Source organism: Pelodiscus sinensis, chromosome 3, assembly GCF_052426305.1.
Source record: "Pelodiscus sinensis isolate ZL-2025 chromosome 3, ASM5242630v1, whole genome shotgun sequence".
NCBI lineage: Eukaryota > Metazoa > Chordata > Testudines > Trionychidae > Pelodiscus > Pelodiscus sinensis.
Genome location: NC_143054.1, coordinates 141205883 through 141231678, shown reverse-complemented (window position 1 = coordinate 141231678; position 25796 = coordinate 141205883). Strand labels below are relative to the sequence as shown.

Here is a 25796-nt window from a genome sequence, read left to right as displayed (position 1 = left end):
CTTGGACTGTCTAGTTCACGCATTTGTTTTCTGATGAACTATAGTTCTTTGCCTATAGCCGTTTCTGCTGTCAAATTAAATTTATGTAAATCTGTTCTCTTCCCCTCCCCCCCAACCCCCTCCCATAAATTTTTATGAGAGTCTAGATCAGGGGCGGCCAACCCATTTAACAGAGTCTAGATCAGGGGCGGCCAACCCATTTAACAGAGAGCCAAAACAGCGGTGGAAAAAATGCAAAGAGCTGCACCAAAATTGTCAAGCCTCTCCCTCCCCCTACCCCCACCCCCCAAAAAAAGCCCACCAGAACAGAATTGTTGAGCAAAACCAAACAATAAAAACTTTAAAAGGAGGCTATCCCTTTAAGATGGCTGCCATTTTGGGTGCCATTTTTAAAATCCTTCCACTCCAACCTGGTAAGCACAGGGAAACCAGGGTGTGTGTGAGAGATGGGGGTGCAGGAGCAGCTTCGTGGACCTCACTTTTGGGGGGCAAGAGACACATACAGCTCGCGAGCCACAGGTTGGCCACAGCTGGTCTAGATGGCTTTCAATTAATCAGCTACTCGTTTAGTTGATAAAGGGAGGGAGGCACAATGGGGAACCTGGTGTGAGAGGGGAATGCTTCAGTCCCTACTCGTGCCAGGTCCTAACAGCTGCACCCCTTCCTCCCTTGTCTTCCCCAGCCCGCACTGTGGAGAAGGTGCTGGGGGAACTGTCTTTTAAGCTGGCTCCCCCCAGTACTGGCTCTTGCTCCCCCCCCCTCCCCTGCCCAACTCCATTGCTGCCTCTGAGATAGGTAATGCAAGTAGTTGACTTGACTACTCTTTTTACATCCCTAGTCACTGGTTCAGATTTGGTTCAAGTAAGTGGTTGCTACAAGTACGGGGTAGTGACAGAGCCTCCGCCGACCGGATCTGGCTTGTGGAAGCCCCTTTGCCCACCCCTGTTCTATATCCTCCTTGAAAGTTTAGCTAGGAGCGCTACCTTTGTACGTAACACAGTTACTTCCCACAGCGGTATCTTAATTTTATTAGTCAAGCCATTAATCTACCAGTATTTTCCCCTATGTTTCATGCTTATGTGGCCAGTCAAGGAATGCATGTTCTTGGTGCAAACAGAACTCTCGCTTACTATTTTAAAGAGCCTGGAAAAGTTTTGAAATTCCTTGGTTCTATTATTTCCTATGCAGCCAACCATAAACAACATTCTCCTTTTCACAGATTATGTTAAGACAACTGAACGCACAGAAGGAAGTTATTGGCTTGCATCCATTTTTACCATCCTCCCCAGCAGTTACCTCAGTTAAAGCTCACCTGGGGAGAAATGGAGGGTTCACCTTTTTACTAGTCTTTTCACCTTAGACACAGACCCCTTGAATGACATTGTGGGGGAAGGTCACATGCAACCGAAGCTACCAGGCAACTATAGCATGCCTTTGACAAGTCCCAAGTGCAGAAACCTGTAGAGCTGCTATTTGGAGCTCTCTCTGTACATTTACAAAGCAGCACTCCCTAGTTCAAGCATCTAGAGCTTCTGCTCAGGTTGGTATGCTAGTGAGTTCAATGCGCTGTTACCAGGGAGGAGGGATAGGAGGGGTGAGTGAGAATTCCAGCAGGCATTGTTAGGAGCTGGTTCTACTGTCTGAGCTGCACCCATGGGTGCCTCCCAGGAGTGGAAACAGGAGGTGTGTCTAGACTACAGGGTTTTTTCGAAAAAAGTGGCCTTTTTCAAAAAAACTTCCCCTGCTTCTAGTCTGCAGCCGCATTCTTTTGAAAGTAAATTGAAAGAATGTGGCAGTTTTTTCGATCGTGGTAAACCTCATTTTACGAGGAATAACACCTTTTTTCAAAAGAACTCTTTCAAAAAAAGGTGCTATTGAATGCAAACTGTGCTTTTTCGAAAGAGAGCGTCTAGACTCTTTTGAAAAAGTGGCTTGCTTTTTCAAAAAAATCTGCTTGTAGTCTAGACGCTCTCTTTCGAAAGAGGCTTGTAGTCTAGACATAGCCAGGGTGTCCTCTCTAAGCAGGCCAGTCAAGGGTAAGTTCTCTTCATTTACTGTATTCATGCCTCTTGTTTTCATACTGCTCTTCAGCAGTCAACTGCATCTCCATTTCTCACCAGGCCAACTTTAACTATGCTAAGTGCTGTAGTGGTGTATTCAGTGATTGACCTCTCAGTTTGTTCTGAGTGCAGCAAATCAATTGTTAGCTACCTGTACATGCTCACTAAGAGGCAGATCTTTAAGTCTCATCCTACATAGCAGGGCCCAGGCCCTGAACCTTTGCTGGGGGAGGGAAGAAATTCCCTCTGGGCCACAAAGCTACTTTACCAAGTTTCCAGATCAGGCTTTGAGACCCTTCCTATGACATGTGCAGGTGCTTTTAGGGGGAGACCTGATCTCTTCTGCCAGCAGGAGCCAGGCGTTGGGTACAAGTCGTCTTTTCCTCATGCCATGGCAAAGCCAGAGTACTTTCACTCTCATAGATGAACTAGTAGCCATAGTGGCAGGAAGTTTCATAACAGCAAAAGGTCCAGTCTTGCTCCCATGGTGTGTAGAAGCAGCAAAATTAGGTATCTAATATTACTAGTCAGCCTGGAAATGTAGGTGCTTCTGGTACTTTAAAGGAAGAAGCGTAGAGGCTTTAGGTGCTTCAGTAATAGAGATGCAAGGCGGGTGAGGTAAAATTCTTTAATGCAGTGGTCTCCAAAATGTGGGGAATGCCCACCTGAGGGGGACATGGGGGTGTGCAGCAGGCTTAGGTCAGGCTTTCCGAGGGGAGGGGAAGAATTCTATCCAGCCCCAGTTTGTGCCCCAGTTCCACTCTATCCCTGGTCCCAGTGACTAAGAACGTGAGAACAACCAATGGTCCAGATAGTCCATCTCCTGGTAGTGGCCAGGCTCAGATGCTTCAGAAGGAATGAATAAAACAGGGCAATTATCATGTGATCTGTCCCTTCTCATCCACTCCCAGCTTCCAATAGTCGTAGGTTTAGGACACACAAAGCATGGGGCTGCATCCCTGTTCATTTTTGCTGATGAGCCTCTCCTCCATGAACTTATCTAATCCTTTTTTTTGAACCTGTTATAATTTTGTCCTTTACAACATCCTCTGGCAACAAGTACCACAGGTTGGCTGCACATTGTATGGAAAAGTACTTCCTTTTGTGTGTGTGAAATCTGCTGCCTGTTCATTTCATGGGGTGATACTTGCTGCATGTGTTATAGAAAGGGATAAATCCCACTTTTTTAATACGCGTTCTCCATACCATCAATGGTTTTAAAGATGTCTGTCATATCCCCTGCCCTTAGTTCTTGCTTTTCCAAGCTGAACTGTCCCAGTCTTTTTAATCTCTCCTCATTTAGAATCTGTTTCACACCCCAATCATTTTGGTTGCCCTTCTCTGTACCTTTTCTAATCATCCTTTTTGTGATCAGAACTGAACTCAGTATTCAAGGTGTGGGTATACCATGCATTTATATCATAGAATCATAGAATCATAGAATAATAGGACTGGAAGGGACCTCGAGAGGTCATCGAGTCCAGCCCCCCGCCCTCAAGGCAGGATCAAGCTCCGTCTACACCATCCCTGACAGATGTCTATCTAACCTGTTCTTAAATATCTCCAGAGAGGGAGATTCCACCACCTCCCTTGGCAATTTATTCCAATATTTGACCACCCTGACAGTTAGGAATTTTTTCCTAATGTCCAATCTAAACCTCCCCTGCTGCACTTTAAGCCCATTACTCCTTGTCCTGTCCTCAGAAACCAAGAGGAACAAATTTTCGCCTTCCTCCTTGTGACACCCTTTTAGATATTTGAAAACCGCTATCATGTCCCCCCTTAATCTTCTTTTTTCCAAACTAAACAAGCCCAGTTCATGAAGCCTGGCTTCATAGGTCATGTTCTCTAGACCTTTAATCATTCTTGTCGCTCTTCTCTGTACCCTTTCCAATTTCTCCACATCTTTCTTGAAATGTGGCGCCCAGAACTGGACACAGTACTCCAGCTGAGGCCTAACTAGTGCAGAGTAGAGCGGCAGAATGACTTCACGAGTTTTGCTTACAACACACCTGTTGATACAACCTAGAATCATATTTGCTTTTTTTGCAACAGCATCACACTGTTGACTCATATTCAACTTGTGGTCCACTATGACCCCTAGATCCCTTTCCGCCATGCTCCTTCCTAGACAGTCGCTTCCCATCTTGTATGTATGGAACTGATTGTTCCTTCCTAAGTGGAGCACTTTGCATTTCTCTTTATTAAACCTCATCCTGTTTACCTCTGACCATTTCTCTAACTTGCTAAGGTCATTTTGAATTATGTCCCTATCCTCCAAAGAAGTCGCAACCCCACCCAGTTTGGTATCATCTGCAAACTTAATAAGAGTACTCTCTATCCCAATATCTACATCATTGATGAAGATATTGAATAGTACGGGTCCCAAAACAGACCCTTGAGGAACTCCACTTGTTATCCCTTTCCAGCAGGATATAGAACCGTTAACAACAACTCTCTGACTACGGTTATCCAGCCAATTATGCACCCACCTTATCGTGGCCCTATCTAAGTTATATTTGCCTAGTTTATCAATAAGAATATCATGCGAGACCGTATCAAATGCCTTACTAAAGTCTAGGTATATGACATCCACCGCTTCTCCCTTATCCACAAGGCTCGTTATCTTATCAAAGAAAGCTATCAGATTAGTTTGGCATGACTTGTTCTTCACAAACCCATGCTGGCTATTCCCTATCACTTTATTACTTTCCAAGTGTTTGCATACGATTTCCTTAATTACCTGCTCCATTATCTTCCCTGGGACAGACGTTAAACTGACCGGTCTATAATTTCCTGGGTTGTTCTTATTCCCCTTTTTATAGATGGGCACAATATTTGCCCTTTTCCAGTCTTCTGGAATCCCCCCTGTCTGCCATGATTTTTCAAAGATCATAGCTAAAGGCTCAGATACCTCCTCTATCAGCTCCTTGAGTATCCTGGGATGCATTTCATCAGGACCTGGTGACTTGCTGACATCTAACTTTCCTAAGTGATTTTTAACTTGTTCTTTGTGTATCCTATCTTCTAAACTTACCCTCTCTCTGCTTGTATTCACTACGTTAGGCACACCTCCAGACTTCTCGGTGAAGACCGAAACACAGAAGTCATTGAGCATCTCCGCCATTTCCAAGTTCCCTGTTACTGCTTCTCCCTCCTCGCTAAGCAGTGGGCCTACCCTGTCCTTGGTCTTCCTCTTGCTTTTAATGTATTTATAAAAGGTCTTCTTGTTTCCCTTTATGCCTGTAGCTAGTTTGATCTCATTTTGTGCCTTTGCCTTTCTAATCTTGCCCCTGCATTCCCGTGTTGCTTGCCTATATTCATCCTTTGTTAGTTGTCCTAGTTTCCATTTTTTATATGACTCCTTTTTTATTTTGAGATCATGCAAGATCTCCTTGTTAAGCCAAGCTGGTCTTTTGCCATATTTTCTATCTTTCCTACACAGCGGAATTGTTTGCTTTTGGGCCCTTAACAACGTCCCTTTGAAATACTTCCAACTCTCCTCAGTTGTTTTTCCCTTCAGTCTTGCTTCCCATGGGACCTTACCTACAAGTTCTCTGAGCTTATCAAAATCTGCCTTCCTGAAATCCATAACCTCAATTGTGCTGGTCTCCCTTCTACCTTTCCTTAAGATCATGAACTCTATTATTTCGTGATCACTGTCCCCTATACTGTCTTCCACTTTCAAGTTCTCAACTAGTTCCTCCCTATTTGTTAAAACCAAATCCAGAACAGCTTCTCCTCTGGTAGCTTTTTCAACCTTCTGAAACAGAAAGTTGTCTCCAATGCAGTCCAGAAACTTATTGGATAGCCTGTGCCTCGCTGTGTTAGTTTCCCAACATATGTCTGGATAGTTGAAGTCTCCCATCACCACCAAATCTTGGGCTTTGGATAGTTTTGTTAATTGTTTAAAAAAGGCCTCATCCACCTCTTCCACCTGGCTAGGTGGCCTGTAGTAGACTCCTAGCATGATATCACCTTCGTTTTTTACCCCTTTTAGCTTAACCCAGAGACTCTCTACACAGCTATCTCCTACGTTCATCTCCACTTCAGTCCAAGTGTGTACATTTTTAATATACAAGGCAACCCCTCCTCCCTTTTTTCCCTGTCTGTCCTTCCTGAGCAAGCCGTACCCTTCCATACCAATATTCCAATCATGCGTCCCATCCCACCAGGTTTCTGTAATACCAATGATATCATAGTTGTATTTATTGGTTAGCAATTCCAGTTCTTCCTGCTTATTACCCATACTTCTTGCATTTGTATATAGGCATCTAAGATACTGATTTGATCTTGCCTCCCTGTTGTGCCCTGACCCTCCTTTCTCCTTGCCATTATAGGCCATAGTCCCCCCCATTTCCAACCCATCTCCCAGTCCCGCACATTCAGCACTTACCTGTGGGCTTTGCTCACCTGCCCCCGACAAACCTAGTTTAAAGCCCTCCTCACAAGGTTAGCCAGTCTGTGTCCAAACAAGGCCTTCCCGCTCCTGGAAAGGTGAACTCCATCTCCGCCAAGCAGTCCTTCCTGGAAGAGCACCCCGTGATCAAGGAAGCCGAATCCCTCCTGGCGACACCATCGTCGCAGCCAGGCATTCACCTCCAGGATGCACCTCTCTCTGCCCGGGCCCCTACCTTTGACAGGAAGGATAGAAGAGAATACCACCTGCGCTCCAAACTCCTTCACCCGTACTCCCAAAGCCCTGTAGTCACACTTGATCCGCTCAGTGTCACACCTGGCAGTATCATTTGTGCCCACGTGGATGAGTAGCATGGGGTAGTAGTCAGAGGGCCGGATAATCCTCGACAATGCCTCCGTAACATCTCGGATACGGGCCCCTGGCAGACAGCATACCTCTCGAGATGAGCTGTCAGGGCGACAGATGGGTGCCTCCGTTCCCCTCAGAAGAGAGTCTCCAACCACCACTACTCTACGTTTCCTCCTCGCAGTGGTGGCAGGAGACTGCTCAACCTTGGTGGTGCAAGGCCTGGCCTCCTCCACTGTGGGGGGTGACTCCTTGTCTCCTGCTGAAAGTAAAGTGTAACGGTTATGTAACAACACAGTGGGAGGGTATAAGTGGCATATTATTTCTTGTCTTATGATCTGTCCCTTTCCTACTGGTTCTGAACATGCTTTTCACTTTTTTGACTGCTGCCGCACAGTGAGCAGATGTTTTCAGATAAGTATCCACAGTGTCTCCAAGATCTTTTTCTTAAGTGATAACAGCAAATTTAGACTCCCATAATTTTGTACGTATAGTCTGGATGTTTTAAAATATGCAATAAGTTGCCGTTAGCATTTAATTTGCCATTATCTTGCCCAGTCATCCCGTTTTGTGAGATCTTTGTAGTTCTTCGCAGTCTGAATTGAATAATTTTGTTTCATCCGCAACTTGAAATACCTCCTTTTACTCCTTTCCCCAGATCGTATAGCTTTAGCTGTACTGGATGCTTCAGTGGGTAAAGGCACTCCTGGAAAGTGTAAAGGATTCTGACCAACTCGATGTCTGAGTTTCCTAGGTGTGTGAAAAGGACTTATACCTGCTACAGAACACACATCCACAAGCCTGGCTCTGGTTTTACAATCAGTTTCTGATTTTTAAACCCTGTTTTTCTCTCACCTGTTGTGAGAGACCCATGTAGACAACAAAGGAAACTGAGACAATGAGGAGGAAACAATGACATTGTGCTTTTTATGGTGCACACTGGTGTCAGAGTAAACAAATGATAAAATATTTTCCCATTTCACTTTGCTTGATACAGTGCTGAGAGGTATTGTTTTTTTATTGGTTGAGATAGGGTGGGGTTTTAAATTAACTTTTAGCCAGTAAAAACACTTTGGATACCAGGCAGTGTGATTTTTTTTTTTCCCCCCTCCAACTTACTCTGACCCTTTGAAAGGGCACAACCAGAAGCAGAGCTGGGCAAAATATGATCTGTGGTCTGAATTTGGCCCAGCAAACTGCTGAATCTGGCCCATGAGAGCCTCAGCTGGCTCCCTGCCTGCCCTGCCCCTGCTTGGCACCCACTGAATTGGGCTTCTGCAGGGCCGTGTGCTTCTGTGAATGCTGAGAGCCTGGGGGAGAAGGCAGAGGCTTCTCATGTTGCTCCCACCCCCAGTAATCCCCATTGGCCAGTTTCCGGCAAAAAGCAGCTGCCTGTTTTCAGGACAGGCAGTATGTGAAGTGCCCTTCCCCTCCCATCCCCTCAGCTCACAGTGTTTGCAACACATGGCTCCTGTAGCTGCAGTGAGCAGTACAGGGGTGTGGAAGGCAGGGACCCTGGCTAAGGAATGTGCTGGGCTGCTGTCTGGGATTTGTCCAGGTAAGATCTCCCAGCTAGAGCCTGCCTCTGGCACCCAAGCCCCTCCTTCCACCCCGCTCCAGTACCCCTACCCCATATAACCCAAACCTTTTTCATCCCTGCTCCAGCCCCCAGACATCTTCCCAGAAACTACATCCCCTCCTACACCCCTCCTTGGGTCACAATCCCCTCGCAGACCTTGGACCCCAATCTGTTATCCCTGGTCACAGCCCAAATCCCTGCACCCCTCCTGCACTCCTGCCCCAGGTTACAACCTCCTCCCAGACCCTGTGCCCCTTCCTGCACTCCTGCCCCAGGCTATGACCCCCTCCCAGACTCTGCACTCAGGGGTGGGCAAGATAGCTTCTTCAGGCAGGATCTGGCTCGCCAAGCCATTTGAGCCAACCCATCACCGCTCTGTTCCTCCCCCGCCTCCCAGGCCAATTGAGACCTGGAAATGGGAGCGCGTGCAAAGTCTCCTCCCCTCTGCCAGGGGTGTGCGGCATCAGAGGGAAGCACCAGCTGTTCAAAACAGCTAGCAGTCCCCTCTAGGTGCCATGTGCCCCTGGCTGGGCAGGGGACAAGGATTTCATATGGTCCCCTGTCGGCAGACCAATCAGGGTCTGTGGGCAGGGGAGCACAGAGTCTCCTGGCCCGCCCCTTCCAAGGTGGCCTGCAATCACTTCTGAAACTCATGAAGTAGCCCCTCTTCAAAAATTATTGCCCACCCCGATATAGAACCTAAAAGCTTGAATTAAAGGTTTCAAGAATACACTAGTGGTGGATCTATTTGTTCCTCACTTAGGGCATGTCTGCGCTGCAGAGAAGATCAAAGCTGCTGCTGTCGTTCTTCCATGGCTTGAATTAGCAGGTCTAGTTAAGACAGCGAATTTGAACTGAGAGGGGCACTCTGGTCGATGCTGGTAGTCCTGCTTCCATGAGGAGTAAGAGAAGTCAAAGGAAGAGTGTTCTCCCTTCGACTTCCTGCAGTCTGGACAGCGCCAAAAGGCGAGTTAAGCTACTTCGACTTCAGTTACTCAACTTCAGCTACGTTAATTATGTATCTTAATTGGACCTTATCCCATAGTGTAGACATCCCCTCATTTAGCCACTTCACAGGCCTAGTCCACTTCAGACCATAACACCTTCTACCACACCATTTTTTAGCTTTAATACCTTCTGCCCTTCTAGGAGAGAGGAAATCTCAATATCTGAAACCTGGTGCAGTCAAGTGTAGTGATAGGAACAGCTGGTTGAAAAATGTTGCCTTCTGTTGAACTAATAAGGCCACGTCTATACTAGCATTTTGTCAGTAAAAAGCCTGCCCCCATAACTGATAAATAGGGGGCCCTCAGTAGCCCTGCGGGGCAGGGGGAGTTGAGAGAGAAACCAGAAGGGCAGGAGCAGGAGTGTGTGTGGGGGTGTATGTGGGGATGCTGAATTGCTCAATCGTGGTGAGCAGGCAGTTGGCGGTGGCAGTGTAGGCCATGCATGTGCTCTGGGGCTGTTGGGATAGCTCCTGCCAGGTGGTGCGGTGCAGCTCCCAGTCATTGTTCCACCTCTGCTCTTGCCGCTTTGCAGGGCATGCAGGCAGGTGATGTGTTTCCACTCCAGCTCCTTTCAGGGGTTGTCTGGTGGTAGTGGTGGCTCTCTCGGCTTCGGGAAGATGGCACGGGAGGTGGTGGATGTGCCTCACTTGTAGCTCGTCCAGCTGTGAAGAAAAGTGAGAGAGACAGTCATCCCAGGGGACGCTGTGCATGGAGCCCAGCCCTCATCTCTTGAGCTGACACCGAAAGATCTTTGTTCAGACAGGTGATGTGCTTTGATCAAGGCCATCTGTGGCCTGGACAGCATGCACTGTCCCGCAGGGGCACAGATGTCCCAGAGGATCCTCACTACCCCCACAGCATGGGGACAAGCAGACGTGGGAAGGTGCTGGCCAGGCCAGGAGCCTGCAGGCAGCAGAGGAGTGACAGGTGGCTCACCTTCCCTCTGTGCCACACACATGCCGGGTCTGGCAGTGGTGGCATCCCACGGGGTGAGAACTTCTATACCTGCCTGGGGGGGAGGGTGTTTGCGGGGAAGTGTGTGTGTGCGCGTGCGTGCAGCAGATGCTGCTTGCCGGGAATGGTGCTACTGGGGTCCCTTCCTCTTCCTCCTCTTGGGAGGTTCCTATGCAGTGGCGTGGTGTCCTATACCTTGCTGCGCTTGACTGAGAGTGGATGCTGCCCCAGGAGTGCAGGCGTGAACCTGGGCCGTGTGCATCCAGGACCCCAGCCTCTTTAGTGGTGGCCTGTGGTGGGAAGGTGTCCCGCCATAGGGTCAGGAGTAAGGCAGGCCTTTCCAGAAACCCTGTGAGCAGGAGGGTTCTTTTGTGGCAGCCTCATGCAGCTGTGCGCTCCGGCCTGGTACTCCATGTGCACAGGCTGCTGTGCGAGCCCCAGGCCCAGAAGGCAGAGCGAGGAATATGCAGCCCCTCACCTCCCCCCACGTGTATCTCGGGAAAGTAATGGAACTCACCTCATGGGGCCTCCCAGGCTTCATCCAAACCCTGAGAGAAATCTTGGGCGGGGGGGCACCAGCTCCAAGGAGAGGATGACCTCCTGGCTGGGAGGCATTGTGTCCTGGACGGCCTCCTCTTCTTCCTCCACCTCCTCGTCCTCTCACCCTCCTGGTGCACAGCCCCACCCTCCACAAGGCTGATGAGTGTCTCCAGGCTGGAGTCCGCGATGAGGTGGGGGAAGGTACCGACCCCTCTCCCCAGGATGTGGTGCAGCAACTCATAAAAGTGGCATGACTGGGGTGCTGCCCCTGAGCGGGGACTCTGCTTCCTTTGTGTAGGCCTGCCAGAGCTCTTCTATTTTCATGTGCACCTCTTCTTGGGTGCACATGTGGCTCTTCTGGCCCAGGCCTGCAGCCATGCGGCCATAGATGTCAGCATTCCTGCATCTGGTGCAGAGATCTTGGAGGTTCGCTGCCTCTCCCCAGACCTCAATGAGATACAGGACCTCTGCACCAGACTGGGAAGGGGCCCTCTTCCACGCCTGGGTAGGGGCTTGGGGGATGACTGGTGGCTCGCTAGCAGCCCCGGTGGGAGCCATTGCTGCAGAATGCAGAACCGAGTACTGCAACGTGGCACAGGGCTGTCAGGATCTTCCTTGTGCCATAAACTTTCCCCTGTGGTTGCACCTTTAAAGGCTGCAGAGGAAGGGAAACTATAGAGGCCTGAGGGGTATGAACAGAGTGACTACCTGGGTAGTTGTGAGCAGCCCTGGAGGCCAGTTATTTCGAAATAACCACAGCTGTGCCATCCACACGCACCCTACTTCGAAATAGGTGATATTCTTTGTGAAATGAGGATTTCGTATTCTGGAATAAGACACCTGTTATTTCAAAATTATTTTGAAATAATGGGTGTGCAGTGTAGATGCTCACCTTGTTATTTTCAAATAACACTGCAGTATAGACGTGCCCCCAATAGAAGTGCCTGCCCCAGATCACAATCCCCATCTATCCTCGGTCACATCCCAAAGCCCCGCACTCCAGTCCCCTGCCATAACCTGCTTCATCCCAACTCCCTCCCAGACTCCTGTCTTCCTCCAGCATCCCAGTCCCTTACCCCCCCAAACTCTCTTCTGCACCCGACCTCCATCCCAGACCCCACATCTCCTCCATTAATATCCTGGAAGAGTGCAGCCCTCGACCACTTTCCAAAATCTTGGAGTGGTACCCCCCATCAAAAATTATTGCTCACCCCTGCTTTAGGCCCCTCTCTTGTGAAGACTTCTGCTCATAAGTAACTTTACACACAGAAGTGGCTCCCACTGAACTCCGTGGGCCTACTCCAGTAAGTAAAGTTAAGGATACAGATGAAATATTAGCAAGATTGAGAACTGTTTACTCAAATGACATGTAGAATCTGATACTCTGTCAGCATCTCCAGAAAAGGCAGGTTAGAGTTTGGGTCCTCATTGGCCCAAATAAGTAATGGCCAGTGATATTTTGTTTAGCGCAGGGGTGGCCAACTCATGAGTCTCATGCAGCTCTTCCCCCTCCCCCGAAAGTGCGGCTCGCAAAGCCACCCCTGCAGCCCCCAAATGGCCCCCAGCTCCCCAGTGCTCCCTGGTGCTGCCTCCCACCCCCAAGATTAATGCTGTGCTGATGCTACTTCCAGGGACAACAAAGGTAGCGTGGGCTTCCTGCAGGGTGGAGGGAGTTCTGCAGCTGCACACCAGGTCCTGGAAGTATGCGGGCTGCTCTCCCCCCGCTCCTCCAACAGCCAGCGTGATTCCTAAAACGCCACTCCATCACTCGCTGCGGACTTCTTTCCCCTGCTGCCTTCCTGTGCATGGGGGAGGGAATGGGGGTCCAGGACTGCGCCTGCTCCGGTGGCGCATGCTGCCCGAGTGTTTGGGGCTGGCGTGGTCTGGGACTCCCTCTTCCCCTGCACAGGAAGGCAGTGGGGGAATAAAGTCCCCAGAGCACCGGCTCCTGCAGCTCGGGCGGCGCACGCTGCTGTGGGGAGTGGAGGAACAAGGTGTGCGCTATCCGAGCAGCTGGAGCTAGCTCACTGGGGACTTCATTCCCCATGCTGCCTTCCTGCGCGGGGGGTGAGGGGAAGGGAAGAGAGAGAGAGGGTGTCCTGGATCACGCCAGCTCCAACTGCTCGGGCAGCGCACGCCTTTCTTCTCCGGCCCCCACGGCCCGAGTAGTTGGAGCGGGCACAGTCCAGGACTCACCCTCCCTCCCATGCGGGAAGGCAGCAGGGGAATGAAGACCCCAGAGCGCTGGCTCCAGATGCTCGGTCAGTGTGTGCTGTGGTGGGGAGCGGAGGGGCAAGGCGCCTGCTGCCAGAGCATTTGTTACTGGCATAGTCTGGGACTCCTCCTTCCCCCATGCAGGAAGGCATCAGGCATGCGACGGACCAGCGTTTCAGGTACAGCACCACTGTTTGGGGGATGGGGAAGCAGCCCGCGCACTTCCTGGGCCTTGGTGTGCAGCTTCAGGATCCTCAGGTACCGGTCCCTGTCCCCTTCCCCCATGCAGACCCCCACAAGTACCCTGCCCCAGCACCCACCGGCACCCTGCCCCAGCACCCTGTCCCTTTCCCCCACCAGCACAGTTGGGGCCACATTGGTGAGGCTTAGGGGGTTTTGGAGGGGTTATTTTTTAGCATCTCACTTGTGTGGCCCTGACTGACTTTTCTGTGGGTCAGTGACCCCTGACTCAAAACAGGTTCCTCACCCCTCTCAGAAATAAAGACAACGCTGAAACATTTTATGTTTGACATATTTTATTTAAAAATGAAGCCTGGCCAACTGGGGCCAAGCCCCCATCTGGCTGCAGCATCATAACACTCCCACACCCCCCTCCCCCCGACTCCAAACCTGAGCCTATCATGCACTGGAACCCCCTGTCCTGAGCCTCTCACATCCCCAAACTCCTGCACCCCCACATCCCCAGTCTTCTGCCACAACATTCCTGCACCATCTACACATCACAAATCTGTGTCCTGAGCCCATCATACTCCCAGCCTCCCTGCCCTGAGCCCCTCATACACGCCAGCCCAAACTCCTGCACCCTCACAGCCACAAGCCTGCGGCTTGCTCAGCACCCCAACCATCCACCTGACCCCAACCCTCTCCAGCCTGAAGCCCCTTCCCTGAGCCAGCATCCTCTTCCTCCTGCTTCCTCCTGCACAAAAATTCCCTCCCAGATCTTGTCTCTCTCATAGACTTTAAGGTCAGAAGGGGCCATTATGATCATCAAGTCTGACCCCCTGCATAATGCAGGCCACAGAATCTCACCCACCCGCTCCTAGAATAATCCTCTCACCTATATCTCAGATATTGAAGCCTTCAAATAGTTTGAAGACCCCAAGATGCAGAGAATCCTCCAGCTGTGATCTGTACCCCATGCTACAGAGGAAGGCAAAAAACTTCCAGGGCTTCTGCCAATCTACCCTGGAGGAAAATTCCTTCCCGACCTTTCCGAGTGCTTTTTTTGTGTTGGTGTACCGGCACCTTTTTTTTTTTTTTTCTCAACAACTCTCTCCCTCCGGTATGTGGCTCTTTGCACTCTATCCACTGCTATTTTGGCTGTTCTTCTCTAATGGGTTTAGCACAAAGAGTAGCTTACAGCATGGGTAACGGGCTGTTCTACTCTGGAAAGTGAGGCTGTGTCTAGACTGGCCAGTTTTTCCGGAAAATCAACCGCTTTTCCGGGAAAAACTTGCCAGCTGTCTACACTGGCCGCTTGAATTTCCGCAAAAGCACTGACTTCCTACTGTAAGAAATCAGTGCTTCTTGCAGAAATACTATTCTGCTCCCGTTCAGGCAAAAGTTCCTTTTGCGCAAAGCTTTTGCACAAAAGGGCCAGTGTAGACAGCTCAGATTTGTTTTCCACAAAAAAGCCCTGATTGCGAAAATGGTGATTGGGGCTTTTTTGCGGAAAAGCGCGTCTAGATTGGCACGGACGCTTTTCTGCAAAAAGTGCTTTTGCGGAAAAGCGTCCGTGCCAATCTAGACGCTCTGTTCCAAAAATGCTTTTAACGGAAAACTTTTCCGTTAAAAGCATTTCCGGAAAATCATGCCAGTCTAGACGCAGCCTGACTGTAAAAATGATACCTTTTTACTCAACAGGGGTATGTCTACACTACAAAGTTAATTCGAACTAACGGATATTAGTTCGAATTAACTTTGATAGGCGCTACACTAGCGCTCCGCTAGTCCGAACTTAATTCGAACTAGCGGAGCGCTTAGTTCGAACTAGGTAAACCTCATTGTACGAGGACTAAGCCTAGTTTGAACTTACTAGTTCGAATTAAGGGGTGTGTAGCCCCTTAATTCGAACTAGTGGGAGGCTAGCCCTCCCCAGCTTTCCCTGGTGGCCACTTTGGCCAACACCAGGGAAACTCGTATGCCCCCCTCCCGGCCCCGGACCCCTTAAAGGGGCACAGGCTGGCTACGATGCCCGTGCCAGGTGCAAGCCTGCCAGCACCCAGCCAGCAGACCCTGCACCTGGCACAGCTCAAGCCAGCCACCCGATGCCCCCCAGCCCTCCCCCTCTTCCCGGGACCAGGCTGGTGGCTCCCAGGAGCTTGCCTGGGACTGCAAGAGGCGGGCACCCGCCTGGTCTAGTGTGGACATCATGGACCTCGTCCACAACCTCCGCACTAGGCACAGGAAAGTGGCCGTCTAGGGCAGGAGAGCTGCCAGCCTGGCCACCCAGGAGCAGGTGTGCATGATAATCAAGTTGGTCCACTGAGACCCCCGACCCTGAGCCCTGAGCTTACAATGGCTGTACTGGGTCAGACCAAAGGTCCATCTAGCCCAGTAGCCTGTCTGCCGACAGTGGCCAACCCTAGGGACCCTGGAGGGGATGGACCGAAGACACTGACCAAGCCATTTGTCTCGTGCCATCCCTCTCCAGCCTTCCACAAACTTTGGGCAGGGACACCACTCCTACCCCCTGGCTAATACCACTCCATGGACCTAACCTCCATCACTTTATCTCACTTCTCTTTAAACTCTGTTCTAGTTCTAGCCTTCACAGCCTCCTGCAGCAAGGAGTTCCACAGGTTGACTCTTTGCTTTGTGAAGAACAACTTTCTGTTACTAGTTTGAAGCCTGCTACCCATTCCTTTCCTTTGGTGTCCTCTAGTCCTTCTATTATGGCAACTAATGAAAAACTTTTCTTGATGCACCCTCTCCACCCCACTCATGCTTTTATAGACCTCTATCCTATCCCCCCTCCGTCTCCTCTTTTCTAAGCTGAGAAGTACCAGTCTCTTTAGCCTCTCTTCATACGGGACCTGTTCCAAACCTCTGATCATTTTAGTTGCCCTCCCCTCTCCCAGCCTCTCTCTTCCCCTCTCCCACCTCCTTTTCCCAGTCTCCCCCAGTTTTGTTCAATAAAGAGAGATTCTATTTTTGAGCACACATTTTCTTTATTTTGTACATGAGGAAGGGGGGCTAGGGAGGGGTAAGTGGAAGGAGGTGAGGGAGGAATGGGGCACGAGCCCCCGATGGGGAGGACTGGGCTGGCTCTGCAGGCTTCTCGGGGTGGAAGCGCTCCTGCAGCCCCCCAATTGCCCCCTCTCCCCAGATGGCAGCCTGCAGCAAGTGCAGCTGGTCTGATGGCCGAGTGCTGTGATGTGCCCAGTGTGGGTACTCCGGGCACTCCAAGCCAGGACTGCTTTGCAAGCGGGACACCCCTGAGAACTGTCTGTCCGGGGTGGGGGTCGGGTCCCTTTAAGCACAGCCCTCGGCTAGCCTGAGGCAGCAGCTCCACGCTCTAAGTCCTACTCTGATGCCCTGCCGGCACTGCTTCCAGCCATCCTTAACCCCAGTTCAGGGTCCACTCAATGTGGACATGCTAGTTCGAATTAGCAAAATGCTAATTCGAACTAGTTTTTTAGTCTGGATGCGTTAGTTCGAATTAGCTTAGTTCAAATTAACTAATTCGAACTAAGTTAGTTCGAATTAGCGTTGTAGTGTAGACGTACCCCAGCTCTTTTTCCTAGATGTATTAAGAGACCCATCTGCCTGCTTGAGTGCCCAAAATGTGTTTTCACTGTTTTACACACTTCTTAGCCCTGAAGAGCCAACACAGCTGAGTGACAGAGTGCGCTGGATTCTGTTTTGCTTATCCCTCAGCAGTAGCGTAGCATTGATCTCTAAATGCCAGCCACTCACCCCTGTGCAGCTCGTCTAATGGCACAGTTGGCATTGAAGGTTGCAGGACCTTCATTTTCTGATGTGCAAAATGAGAGTGAGCCCAACTTCCCTCTCCAAGCCCAGGCTGAGGTTTCAGGGCTGGTCCCTGGGAAAACACATTTACAGAATAATAAAAAATTAGGGTTGGAAGAGACTTCAGGAGGTCATTGAATCCAACCCCCTGTTCAAAGCAGAACCAACCCCACCTAAATCATCCCAGCCAGAGCTCTGTCAACCCTGGCCATAAAAACCATTAAGGATGGGGATTCCACTACCTTCTTTGGTAACCTATTCCAGTGCTCAGTGGCTAGATCTTACTCAGGGCATACTATATGATGCTCATCCAGGCAAGACGATTTGTTTGCTTTTACTTGGTCAATGCTATTTTGGTCCCAGAAAGACTGCCCTGACCCTGCTCAATTTGATCTGCCAGATCCATTGACATTTCCTCATAGCAAGAATCAGACCTGCTTCCATATGGCCTATCTGCTCTAGCTTGAATTGTGCAGAAGAAAATTCAGATGCCACTCTCCAGCACAACCAGAATATAAGATTAGCAGAACTCCCTCCATTCTGGACAATATAACTCTCCCGAAGAGAGTCAGTTCTGCAGGTTTGGTAACAAAGTCTAGGTTTTAAGACCCTGACAATAATGATGGGGGAGATTGGCTATGAACAAGTCGACACAGAGACAATGAATTTCCTAAATTCAAGGTTCTTCATGAAATCTAGTGTTACATTTTATTTAGATATTTTCAGTTTTGATTAAAAGGACATTAAAAAGTAAAACTAAAATGTTTATTGCATATTAATTTTACCATAATCAGTGCTGGGGGAGAGGGCATCTCTCCATTTATTGTACAACCAGACATATGAATAATGATATTTGTCCTGAAATTCCTACAGTCCATTAACTGCATGCTGCATGTTTGAAAATCCATTCTCATATGGCCCTGTATGTGCCTGTGCGGCACATCAGTACACTTAAGTTTAATGAGAAGAATGTAAACATCTTAAAAGTTTGAATACCGGCGTGCCAAGTGCATCCTAGAGAATTAATTCTCATCTTTCCAAAGGCTCCTATGATATATATCAGTGAACATAAACTCAGGTCTTTTCAACAAAAATGTCATTATGAACATCTGAATATGGAGCTTTATCAAATTAGCTTGGAAACTCAGATGCCATCCTCATCTCCTTTGCTACAGACAGACACAATGAGCTGATGTGAGGTTTCCAAAGAGGAGACAATTTATCCTCATTGGTTTGTATGACTGTAGGATTGCCTGTAGAAACAGTTTCCACCTGTGGGCATATACCTATAGAAGTATCAAACGAGTAGACGTAACACAGTCACATAACACATTGTTGTGCTCTGTCTAAGCAATGTTCAACAGACGATTTAATCATATGAGAAAATAAATAGTGCATTTTGACTCTAACATCCTATTAAATAAGATAACAGGAAGGTTTGTCTGCTGGATTCATAAGGTTTAAACGTGAGCTACAGGAATAATCGTTTCCATAGCCAAAGGGTGGTCTACCGCATTCCACATCTTGCTGTGTTCTAATGGGCATCTTAATTGTCCTCCATCTTTCAGGGCAAGCGATCAGCTATCCTGTAACCAAAAAACAAGCACACTCTTACACCTCAGAGATCTACTGCCATTGTTGACCAACTGTGCTAGAATATAATCTTTTTTACTGCTCCTGGCAATAATTGGCCACATTCTGCTTTCATGTACACTAGAATCCAATGAGTTACTCTGTGTTTTGCTGGTACAACAGTGCAGAATATGATCTGATTACTCACAGATTATTTTACGTATTTAATATTTCAGAAGGAAAATAATCCACAAGTAGAACATCTGACTTCTAAGAGTCCACTTGGCCAAAGCACAAAAAACTCATCCCCAGTGTTAAAGTAAAAAAAAATAATAAACACAACAAAGTCTGGGTTTATATAAATAGATGCTTATATATTTAGATAAGTTAGTGTTTAATGACTGAAATCTTATTATGTGCTACAAAAAAGTCAGCAAAAACAGTGTTTAAAAACACAGACAATAGTTTATGTATACCTTCAGTGGTAGTTGATTTTAAACAGACCTGTTCGGACTTTACTACTCACCTCAGGTTCTTGTCTTTCTTGGAGTGTTTCTATTCTGTTCTCATCCAGCAAATGTTCTGTGGTCTCTACCTCAATATCCACATGGGCCTGTATACTGGGCTTCTCATTCTCCCATTTTGCAAAGCCTTTGTTCTTTCCGGCTTTGCTGTGGAATTTGGATTTCATTTTGGGGAAAGTATGGGAACCTGAGTCACTCCAGCCAGGTTCATGCCACAATGGTTCTGTCTGCGTTGCTTGGCTGGTAGTAGCCCGCTGGAGACAGACTAAAATCTTTCGAGACGAGCCGGTCACTAGGGTGATCGCTCTGCCATCTAAATCCTGATGCCCAGTAGCAACACTGGGGAATTCAAATACTTCATCTTGTACTATAAGAGAGAGATTGAAATAATTTATTTTCAATATACAACTTCAAGATCACTAAATGCTTTCAAGAACTTTTCAGCAGGGATCTGCTAAGGCAAGTTTCAACTCTAATTTATTTAACATCCAGGGTTTGTTTCTTCCACTCTTATTTGGAGCAGGACTTTATTACCTTGGTTAACTTCACTGATTTTTCAGCAGGACTCTTTGGCTATGTCTATGCTACACTGCTCTTCTGGAAAAAGCTATGCAAATTGTGAACTGCAAGTTGCGTAGCTTTTTTCGAAGAGGCTTTTCCGACATTTGGCCTGTCTACACTGGGCCAAATGTCAGAAAAAAACCCTTTTTCAGAACATCCCTTCTTCCTCATAAAATGAGGTTTACAGGGATGCCAAAAACGCATATCTGTTCTTCAAGAGCAGATGTGTTTCCTAGATGCGGCAGAGTTTTTCCGGGGTAGCCCGGAAAAACTCTGTAATGTAGACATTGCCTTCTTGGTGTAAACTGCTATTCAGTGTGAGCAAGGGTGTCACAATGAAGCTATTATATAGTGCAGTGTGTTTGCATGGGGCTTTATAAAATTATTTTTTTAAAGCAAGCAAAATTAGGGAGAGAGAAGGGATCACTTTGTAGCAGTAAGCCATGAAGGAATCCTATCCGATTCAGGCAACATTTTTCTTGGGATGGAATGGCAGCTCTACCATGGTATGGAAACATACCTCTGGGCCCCAGATTAGCTTTGATATGAAGGAGGTGGTACAGACATGGATCCCATTTTTGCAGTGCCCATATTCCATTTTTGGACTGCTGCTGGCCTTACATGTGCAAATGGGGAGAGAGGCTACAAGGGGAAGTAAAGGATTGTATAAGGCTGGAGTAGTATCACTACATCCCCCAGCTATTGGCAGCACAGTTGTCCGGCTACCGAGAGAAGTGTATTTACTGTATTATTAGTTATGTGGTAGGGTAGTAAGAACTTGAATAGATATAGTTTTATGGAAGTCTAAAAAAATGCAATATAAACTGTGCCATTTCAAATGGAAATGGAGCTATTGCTCCAGCATTTGCTCCTTCAAAGGCCCCAGAAGCATTGTAGCTATGAGTCCTTCTGTGAGGACTGTAATTATGCCCTTGAAGAATACAATAGATCTTAATGTAGATGGGAACTACAGAAGGATGGGTGCCTAAATATGGTCCTATAATTCATCAGCACAGAGTCTGCTGTATATGCAGATGCGGTTTGGATCTTGGGCGCATTCAAAATGAGTGTAAATTAGTAATAAAGGCTGCTTTTACCTGGAGGAAGAGAAGGACTGTTAGGCAGAGAACCATGACTACTGCCCATGGAGGTTCCTCTTGCAAACTTCCTGCATGCCAGCACAAGCAGGTCTCTACACTGCTTATGGCAGTTGGCACCACAATCTGTTAAAAACAATTGCCAAATCACTGAGAGTTAGCTGCGGTGTCAGGTGATTCCTGTGGGCCATGCGCAAACATACACGCTCAAACATTCTGATCAAAAAGATCTGGAGAAGACAAAAAGCAAGGGAAATGCGTGGGTTGCCGAATGGGTGGTTGGCACAGATAAGTCAGCCAAGGTGGGCATGTTTCAAAATGGCACCAGAGAGGCACTGAGGCCAAATGTAGATCCAGTCACTGCTGGGTCAATAAACGGATCTGAGCAGGTCACCAGCTGCAAAGAATCTGCTTCCCTGGATCAATCTCCAGAAACATGGACAAGCTGGGTCTTTTGTTTGATGTGGCAAACATGGGGGGTGTTTCAATTTATGTTTAGGGCTTCTGAATTTTGGGTATAACCAATAAGCACTAATAAAATACCTCCAAATTAAAAAAAAATCTGCATTTATCTAATGAACACTAGAAAAACCATCAGATATGGCTACTTGCATCTCAGGATTTGTCTCCACATAGCAGTAATGCCAAGCTAAGACCGTGTTATATCTAAAATGCACTAATGTGCTACATATTTGTTGGTCCATGCAGACTTTGCTTGTGTGCAATAAACGTTCCATAGCAGACTTTAGTTTAATGCTGTTTCAAATAGAGATCTTCAGGGAGTAGCCGAGTTAGTCAGTACAGGATAAACTACAAAAACAACAAATGGTCTGTTAGCACTTTATAGACTAATAAAACATATAGATGGTATCATGAGCTTTCGTGGGCACGGCCCACTTCTTCAGACGACTAGAGTTTAGGATGTACAGAACCAAAATAAATAAGGGAGAAGGGGGAAAAAAAGGAGGGGGAGCGGGAAACAAGGAGCAGAGGGTATGAAAATAACAAAGGGAAATACAAGTGGGCAGAACTGGTGATCTATAACACCTGAAGATTGGATAATAAAAAAGAAGCAGATAAGGATCAAAGGACAGCAATGGATAGGAAGAGTATTAATGCGAGAATCCACACAGACAAGTACCCAGACATGAACTACTTCAAGACAGACCTAAGAAGGGGAATAACAGAATTCCGCTTATCACCTACATCTACATGTTTCGCTAGTCTATAAAGTGCTACCAGACCATTTGTTGTTTTTTTAGTTTATGAAATAGGGATGTGAATGTTTAACTGGTTAACCAGTAAGCCCTGGTTAAGGTTAACCGGTGGGTGCTGGAGCAGCTTCCTGCCTGCCATGGAATGGGGGCTGCACAGGCTGGGCTAGAGCAGCCCTTCCTTGTGGGGTACCCTCGCCCCCTGGAGGCAGAGGCCTCTCCAGCCTGGTCAGTGGGCTGCTCCATCCCGGGGGAGAGCAGCGGGGCTGTCCCAGATGGGCTGGAGTGCCTCCCCACCTCCCCTTTAATCAATTAACCGGTTAAACAATATGTTAACCAATTAAATGGGATTTTACATCCCTAGTTTCAAACATCACTATGTTCATGTATGCCAGGAAACATTACAAAGAGATTACTCATTACGATATATACTACCGTAATGAGTAATGTATGTAATATATAATGAGTAGTCCTGTGGCACCTTAGAGACTAAAAAAAATGTATAGGGTCATGAATTTTCATGGGTAAAACCCACTTCATCAGATGAGTTGGAGTGGAAATAACAGAATCCAAGATATGTAGAACAGAAAAAGCAGTTACCTGTCAATTGTAGGACCTGTGTTGTAAAAGCTAATTAAGTAGGCTGGATGTTTCCTATTCATAGTTTTTTATGTGAATGTCAAAGACAGGGGAAATTGGCTTTGTAGTGTGTTAACCAGTTAATTTCTTTATTCAAGCCCAGGTTGAACAGTGTCAGATTTCTAAATGAATTCCAGTTCAGCAGTCTCTCTCTGCAATTGGGTGGTAAAATTCCTTTGCAGAAGAATGGCTAGTTTAACTCCATGATCGAGTGTCCAGATAGGTTAAAATGTTCCCCTACAGGTTTATGTGTGTTCCCATTCCTGATGTCTGATTTGTGTCTGTGATGGCGCGTTGGGGGTCCCCCGTCTCCTGCACCCCGAAATGGCACAAACAGACTGCACCAGCCGGTGGAATAGAGGGAGTTTATTGCCTCTCCAGGATACAGCACAGCACAGATGTAATCTGGTTACAGAGCTGGGCTAGGATGCCTCAGGCCCCCTTGAGATGGGGGAGACTGGGCCCCTAAACTCCAGTCCCTTTCCCTAGGCTGTCTCCTCCATGCTTCCAGCCAGCAACTCACTAACTCTCTTCCAGCCCTGCCCCCACTACGTCACAGTGTCCATTTATCCTTTGTCACAGAGACTGTCCTGTTAGGCCAAAATACATGGCAGAGGGGCATTGCTGGCACTTGATAGCATGTATCACATTAGAGGATGTGCAGCTGTATGCGCTCCTGATGTTTTGGCTTATGTGGTTAGGTCCTGCGATGGTGTCGCTTGTATAGATACAGGGACAGAGTTGGCAATAGGGTTTGTTACAGGGGTAGGTTCCTGGGCGAGTGTATCTGAGGTGTGGTAAGCAATATATACAAAATTCCTGATTTTTGAACAGCTACATAACATGTAATCTAATCAGTGCGCGGTGCCCTGTGCACTTTATCCTCCACCACCAGGCCTTGAAAATTCCTGATTTTTGTACAGCTACATAAAACTCAGACATTGCTATATGGAAGAGCGGGTGCTCACAGGTGATTCTTGAAATTGTTGCCCTGCAAACCTTCTGGGATCTGAAAGTCAAGCTGAAGTCTCTGACAGTCATGCATCATTACATGTCACCCGGGCTCTGCAAAGGAGTATATTCCAATTGCATGTTAGTAAACCAAACCCCAATAAACACAATCTGGCTCTTATGCAGCATTAGGTAGGGATGTTAAAATGTTTTTATTTGTATAAACATGACCTGCTGAAAAATTCAGCAGGAACACGTTTACACATGTGGGGAAGGGGATGGGTGGGAGAGAGGTGGGAGCCAGTGCTTGCAGGCAGCTGGCTTAAAAGGCGGCTCCTTGTGAGCAGCGGCTTCTGTTTCCCCCCCTCCTATCCCCCGCATGTTGCTGCCTCTGTATTAGAGGCAATAGCATGAGAGGCGAGGTGCAGGTGGCTCTGCAGAAACCGGTCCTCTCCCCCTGCTGCTGCCTCTGTGGGAGGGGAGGGAGCAGTTAGCTCAACAGGAGCCAGCACCTGCAGGAAGCCAGCAGGCTCCTCACATGCACTGGCTCTCGCCTTTTCCTGCCCCCTCTGTCTCTGTATCAGAGGCAGCGGGGGCAGAGGGGGCTGCATGTAACCGAGATTAACAATGAGCCCAGGCTCATCAGTTAACTACGTACTCGTATACACAGTCACATCCCTAGCAGTCACCGGTAACTCTCAAAGCGCCCTACAAAGGAGGCCAGAGTCATTATCCCCATTTTACATTTGGGGCAATGAATCACAGAGAGGGGAAGCATCTTGCTCAAGGTCACCCAGATGCTCAGTCCCACTCCAGTGCTCTTAATTACCAGACTACATCCCCTTAACTAGACCTCATTTGGGCCAGGGATGAGCCATGAACAGGAGAAAGTTCAGCTTGACTTCCAGTTCTCAAGTTGAATTTTCAGGGCAGGCATTGCAAGCCCTGCCTACTCTTCCTTTTCTTAATAAAGGTCTGTATTGCAAATGGCCCTCACGCTGTTGTGTGTGTGGGGGGGGGGAGGACAGAAACCAATAGTGATGGAGTCCCTTGCATGACCAAACAGTGGCCTGGCACAGATGCTTCCAGGGGGCTCCTGGGAGGATGTCAACTGTGTCATGGATGCCTTTCCCAGGAGCAATGGAGCAACAGTGTGCAGGGAAGAAGGGAAAATAGACAGAGCCATGATCCACATGATCAAATACAGGTCAAGAAGAATGGGAGCATTCTGCACTTTGAAAATAATATACCATAAGTTACTTGTCCCTGGGAAGTCCAGGGAGGCTCTGAGTGTCTGCAAAGAAAAGGAGCCTGCATGCATCTAGTATCGTGAAGCATCAAAGTGAGCACTAGCAATCACGAGAATGGAAGAATCATGGAATCCACAATGCTATTTTCTATGTCTCTTACTGGTGCAGACCTGTACTTCATAAAAAATACAACAATTAAGGAACAAGTTTGCAGAAAAGATTCAAGTGGCAGGACCCAGAAGCATTGCAGGTGAGGTGTGTGGGTTTTTTAAATGCAATTTATATTGGAGTTGGAAGAAACCTGGAAATGACATCTCAATCTCTAAGGTATTTTAGGAACTAAAAACTTGATGATCTTTCCAGCAAGTAGCTCCTTCTTGCTATTGCCTTTGAGGCTGCAAGGCTTATCCGACAGGAAGAAGAAAGAGCATTGCCAGCACACATGGATCTCCTGAAGTTCTGGGCCAAACCAAAATGCTAAAATAATTCAGGATTTCTCTCTACTTCACCTGGAGTGAGAGAGTTTTCCCAATATAAATTCTAATCACTGGCTAGCACTAAGTTAGAAATCACACTGGATTTTCGGCTTGTAGTGTATTAACATGCAGCTGGTGACTGACAACAGTAAAATTTCACTGGTTACTGACAATTGTATTGCAAATGACTTAGCAAAATTTGGATGAACAGAATGTTTTTGCCAAAAATGAGTCTGATGTATTTGTGCCAAACATTAGAATACCTGTCTTGAAAACGACATCCATGCTTTATGTATTTACCTTTGCATTTGTATCCTTGTTTGATTATACCCCAGAGCTGCAATGAAAGACAAAAGAGCATCAAGGAATCAAAAAAGAAAGCGGGAAGGAAAGCAAGGTC

At 47.7% G+C, this 25796-nt stretch overlaps 1 protein-coding gene across 5 annotated transcripts in view; it reads right to left on the bottom strand.

The window, feature by feature from the left end:
* Nucleotides 1-15892: 15892 nt before the first annotated feature.
* RASGRP3 (RAS guanyl releasing protein 3) overlaps nucleotides 15893-25796 on the bottom strand; it is a 79387-nt gene continuing 69483 nt past the window's right edge. For 2 of the 5 annotated variants that reach the window (XM_006131317.5, XM_006131318.4), the window contains exons 14-17: nucleotides 25697-25733; nucleotides 20867-20992; nucleotides 19211-19575; nucleotides 15894-18698 (exon numbers count right to left, since the gene is read on the bottom strand). In XM_006131317.5, coding sequence (XP_006131379.1) covers nucleotides 18690-18698; nucleotides 19211-19575; nucleotides 20867-20992; nucleotides 25697-25733 — 537 coding nt within the window. In that variant the 3' untranslated portion in view covers nucleotides 15894-18689. Of the gene's footprint in view, nucleotides 18699-19210; nucleotides 19576-20866; nucleotides 20993-21058; nucleotides 21097-25696; nucleotides 25734-25796 lie in introns of those variants that run through there. The other 3 variants (XM_089777388.1, XM_089777389.1, XM_089777390.1) reach the window with 3 other exon arrangements.